General features: G+C 45.6%; 1 protein-coding gene across 5 annotated transcripts in view; it reads left to right on the top strand.

The window, feature by feature from the left end:
* Fbxo16 (F-box protein 16) overlaps positions 1-5,310 on the top strand; it is a 52,962-nt gene that overhangs the window by 36,298 nt on the left and 11,354 nt on the right. The window contains exon 9 of one of the 5 annotated variants that reach the window (XM_026783264.1): positions 4,758-5,276. The exons of the other annotated variants lie outside the window; for them this stretch is intronic. Within the exon in view, the coding sequence (XP_026639065.1) occupies positions 4,758-4,772 (15 nt within the window). The 3' untranslated portion in view covers positions 4,773-5,276. Of the gene's footprint in view, positions 1-4,757; positions 5,277-5,310 lie in introns of those variants that run through there. 5 annotated transcript variants of the gene reach the window in all.

Below are 5,310 nucleotides of genomic sequence, written 5' to 3'. Positions count from 1 at the left end.
TAGATAGATAGATAGATAGATAGATAGATAGATAGATAGACTGATAGATAGACTGACAGACACATATATAGATGATAGATAGATAGATAGATAGACTGATAGATAGATAGATAGACTGACAGACACATATATAGATGATAGATAGATAGATAGATAGACTGATAGATAGATAGATAGATAGATAGATAGATACATACATACATACATACATACATACGTACATACATACATACGTAGATAGATACATAGACATTATGGGCCTTCTTGTACAAGCCACTATGAGGCATTCTGCCTCATTTCCATCCCACTAAACAAGGAGGAGAGGAAAGCAGCCAAAACAGAATCTGAACCAGATGTAGTAGCCCACTCCTGAATTCCAACACTCAGGAAGCTGAGGCAGGAGGACAGCTGTGAGTCTGAGAGTGGACTCAAAATACCAGAGAGATAGAGATAGAGAGAGGGGAGTGGAGGGGAAGAAGAGAAGGAGAGAGAGACTATGAACCTGAAGGTAAGAGTTGGTGGCAATGTATGATTAGAAATTATCAATGCAGTTGAGTGTTTCTCCTGCTTCAAGAGCACAAAAATCTGTGGCCTTTGGCATTAACCATCTATCAAACACCAGCAGAGATTTCTTAAAGTGTTCATTAGAATTCAAAAGAGGAGGGATGGAGATGTGACTCAGCTGGCGGAATGCTCACCCAGCATGCATGAAGTCCTGGGTTCTGTTCCCAGCACTGCACAACCTGGTCATGCTGGCTCACACCCATAGTCCAAGTACTGGGGAGGTGGAGGCAGGAGGATCAGAACTTCAATGTGATCCTTAGTTACTTAGCAAGTTCAAGGCCACCCTGAGCTATGTGAGACCCCTTTCCAAAAAACAAAACGACAAACCCCAAAGACCAAAATGAAGGCATTCAAAAGGGGTTAGGTGTGGTGATGCACCCTGTAACCCCAGCACTGGGGAAGCTGAAGCATGAGAAGCACAGTACAAGTTCCAGGCCAGCCAGAGCTAGACCAAGCTAAGGTGCTACCTCAACAACCTAGATAAATAAATAAATAATAAGCCATGAAGAAGTTGTGCTAATTAGGGCTAAGAGGGAAATCCAGATGAATTAGTGATAGAGAACAATTAGCTATTACTAAACACATGATTATTATATCTCCTTGTTTTGGTTTTGTAGACATGCTAATTATAATTACCACATACATTTGGTAGTTTTGATAAAGAACATGGAGTATAATTACCCCCCCCCCCCGACCAGAACTATGCTGTGGTCTTTGACTCATGCCTGCAATATACTGGCCTGTGACAAGCCTGGCTGTCCGGCCTGCAAAGTAATGGTTCAGGATCCCTCTCCATAGAGTGGCTGTTTCCATTCACTCTAGGTTACAGGTCTGGGAAGGACAAAGCCACACGCTGGTGATGCAGGACCCTTGTGACAATGAAGGTGTGCTGGGGAAGCCTGGAGCAGGGAGGGAGACATTACTCAGGGGTCCCTGGCTGGAGAGGTAGCAGCGTGTGGAGGGCCACGCTGCTTTCCCGTTCTCAGGGTGGAGTGCTCAGGACTCAGCTGCGGCTGTCAATCACGAGCCGCTGGCTAGAGCTGGCGGGTTAGAGTCAGTGCCCAATGTACCATGTGATTGCTCCGGGGGTCCCGAAAGAGGAAGACTGGTCCCCACGCCCCATGTTGGGTGCCAGATTTTAAAAGAGGGGTGAGAACGCAAGTCAAATAATCCCAAGCTAACTCCAGAAGATTCCAGTTATGATTCTTTATTATAAGGGCCAAACTCACGGAACAGGAGCAAAAAGGCCAGCTTCAGGTATATAATGCGGGAATCAGAGAGAGAGAGAGCCTTGGGTGTGCTGGTGGTTTTCTCTGGGTACCCAAAAGGTCATACCCTAATCTGGCCTCTTAAAGGTGACTGGCTAAAGGAGGTTCCCCATCACCCCTTCCCCTAAAGAAGGTTCCCGTGAGGTACTGGGATAGGGTTCTAGGATTCTTTCAACAGGTTTATGGGGGAGAGAAACAGGTGTATGTGTGTGGTGGGGGAACCAGTGCTCACTACACAAACGAAAGTGACATCACCTAAGCAGAGGACTGTCTGAAACTATGATAACTGAAGGCCTGTGGTTCCAATCTTGTGGGAGAGGCGTGTGTGGTAGTGGAAGAAGGCAAAGTGTTGAATAGAAAGGTTTAGGGAAGAATACAGCGAATATTCCACAGGCCTGCTGCAGGGTCCCGGATGCAGCTGGGAGACCAGCTTCTCCTCTGCCTATCACTCCTCAGAGCAAGCTGTGTCGGGTGTCAGGGCTCTGTATAAAGAGAAATGTCCCCAGGGCACCGGCTTCTAATTTACACGTGGAGCGCTGTGAGCTTGTCCAATTCCTGCTTAACCAGTGTGAGCATGGATGTTGTCTTTTTCTTGCGTTCTCACTTCTACTACAGGAGATCGCCAGGGGCTGCCTGAGATGTAGCCGGTTCCCTAACCGCTTTTTGGTGTGAACATCTGCTAGACAATGGGAATCAAACTGAGATCTGGTTGGGGATGCTTTGAAATTTCCAAGGCTTCTTGGGAAACTTTCAGACCTAGTGAGAAATCCCCATTACTATCAGTAGTGATAATATTCTTCACCAAACAGACCAGGTTGAAAAGAACAAGTGCCACAATGCCTCATCTTATTTAAATTTCAAAGATTTTCCAGTCTGGTATCAACACACGCGCACGCACGCACGCACGCGCACACACACATACACTCGCGCGCGCGCACACACATACACTCGCGTGCGCGCGCGCGCACACACACACACACACACGCACACACACACACGCACACACACCGTTTTTCCACATCTTAACAGCTGACCTCCAAAAGCCATTTAGGGAAGGAGGGAGCTGTCCCCTTGCAGGGAGACTTTGGGGAGTTTGTAGAGAGAAGTGGAGCTCCAGGGGCACAGTGTTAGCAGACACCTGGATGCAGAGGAGGGAAGCCTAAGCCTACCGTGTCTGAGGTCAGGGAAAGAAGCTAGTTTGTTACTTCTGTCTGGGGAAGGGAAGTAGAGGGGAGGGGGGGAGAGGAGGGAGAAGGGGTTGGGACAGAAGGAAAGGAAGGGTGGAGGCAGAGAGCAGGAAGGTGAGAGGAGAGAGGGAAGTTGAGATGGATTGTGGAGGGGCTAGGACACCAATGACCCCGCTTCCCATTTCAAGTAAGCATGTTTGCTGCTATTGGGGTTTAAACCTCCTTCCACCTCTATGGGAAATTCTATTTACTTTATACATACAAAAAAGATCTTGAAAGTCTCAAAGCCCAAGAAAATAAAAAAAACTCTTGGAACAACACACACACACACACACACACACACACACACAAATTCAGGATATGGGTATCAGATTTCCTGGAATTGGACTCTGAGGACCATGAATGACATCTTTTAAATTTTTTTTTGAGATTTTTATTTATTTTAATGTTTGTGTGTTTTGCCTGCCTATAATGTGTCTGCACTCCACGTTGTGCAATGTCCACAGAGGCCAGAAGAGGGCGTCAGAACGTCTGGAATTGGGGTTACAGGTGGTTGTTAAATTAACTATGTGGGGCTGGGACTCAAACCTGGATTCTCTGAAGAGCAACTGGTGCTCTTAAATACTGAGCCATGTCTCTAGCTGTCCCTCCACAAACCCCCACAAGCCCCCAGCTGACATCTCCTTTTGATCTTCCCTTCCCACCAGGTGGAGCACAAAACGCACACACCTTTGTCTCCACTGGACTTTTCCTTGGAAGTTAGTCCTTGCTTTCCAGGTCCTGCCTGGGCTGGGGATCTCAGAAAGTGGTTGAGCCTTTAACTACCTGCTTACACTCTCTAAGTGCCTCAGATAAGACCGGCTGCTAATTCCAGCCTCCAGAAGGCAATTACCTTCTTCACCTCTTTTCACGATCTCTTTACTCTTGGTGTCCTGACTTTTTTTTTTTTAATGTTTCTTTGATCATTCTCTTTTTGTTTTGCTGAATCAAGTGGGAGAAAAAAAAAAGAAATGTACTCTAAAAAGATTCTGGGATGGTGTGAATGAAGGGGAGAACCCAGGGTCCAGTTTTAACTCTCTTCTTCTTACAATCTTCTTACAATTTCTTACATCTTCCCGTGTATAAAATGAGAATTTGAATGGCAACATTGTTTTTTGTTTTGGTTTTTCGAGACAGGGTTTCTCTGTGGTTTTGGAGCCTGTCCTGGAACTAGCTCTTGTAGACCAGGCTGGTCTCGAACTCACAGAGATCCGCCTGCCTCTGCCTCCCAAGTGTTGGGATTAAAGGCGTGCGCCACCACCGCCTGGCATGAATGGCAACATTGTTAAAGAATATTCTAGGTAGGGGATAGAGAGATAATTCTTTGGTGCTTGCCTTGGAAGAATGAAGACCTCGATTCAATCCCTAGAGCCCATGGGGCAGAGGTGGGGTGGGGAGAGCCAGGCGTGGCCATGAGTGCCTACAGTCCTTCCTTGTGCTGGGTAGGCAAGGGGGAGTGAATGTTTGATGCTTACTGATTAGCCAGCGTGGCCTCATTGCTAAATCCTCCGCCAGTGAGAGACCCTGTCTCAGAAAACAAGATAGATTACACCCAAGGAACCACCCCAGAGGTTATCTGGCCTCCACCTGCAAATGCATAAATCGTGGGTACACACAACATTCCAGACTGAATCCTGACTCTCCAGGATCCCCTGGGTTTCTACTGAATGTGTTCATGCTCATTTTTCCTCTCTCCTAGAGGCCACAATTGTGATTAAAATTACTTTAGATCAAATACCAAAGGTAAGCCATTCCATTTGTGAATCCAAATTTTAAGCCAATAATTCTTGTTTACTCTCTCATCTTTTTCTTTGAACTTTGGAAAATATGGTTCCTTAACACCGAAGAAGTCACAAAAGGAAATTTAGAGTGGTTTCCTTGCTTCAATAAGTGCTTTCAAATTCCGGCAAATTCTCCCCATTTTTTTTTTTTTTTAAATAACATCTATTTGGATTGGATTTGCAAAGCTACCCATTTCCACAGGAGAGATTTAAAATCCTTTCATTCCACCAAGGAAACATCTGGGGATTTCATTTGGAAAGAAGCAGAAAGAATGTGGCTAGACATGGAGATAAAATTGGGTTCTTTTCCTAAATGGCATGACTGTGGGTGAGTTACTTGGTCTCTCTAAGCCTCATTTTCTCCATCTGTAAAATGGGAATCATAGTTTATCTTGCAGGGTTATTGTTAGCACATAAATATAAGGTCTCAGTTAAGGACCATGTTAGTTTCTTTCATTGTGGTTGTGCTAA

Source organism: Microtus ochrogaster, chromosome 17, assembly GCF_000317375.1.
Source record: "Microtus ochrogaster isolate Prairie Vole_2 chromosome 17, MicOch1.0, whole genome shotgun sequence".
Classification (NCBI taxonomy): Eukaryota; Metazoa; Chordata; class Mammalia; order Rodentia; family Cricetidae; genus Microtus; species Microtus ochrogaster.
The sequence above is the reverse complement of the archived record's forward strand: the minus strand, read 5'-3'. Positions and strand labels throughout refer to the sequence as shown.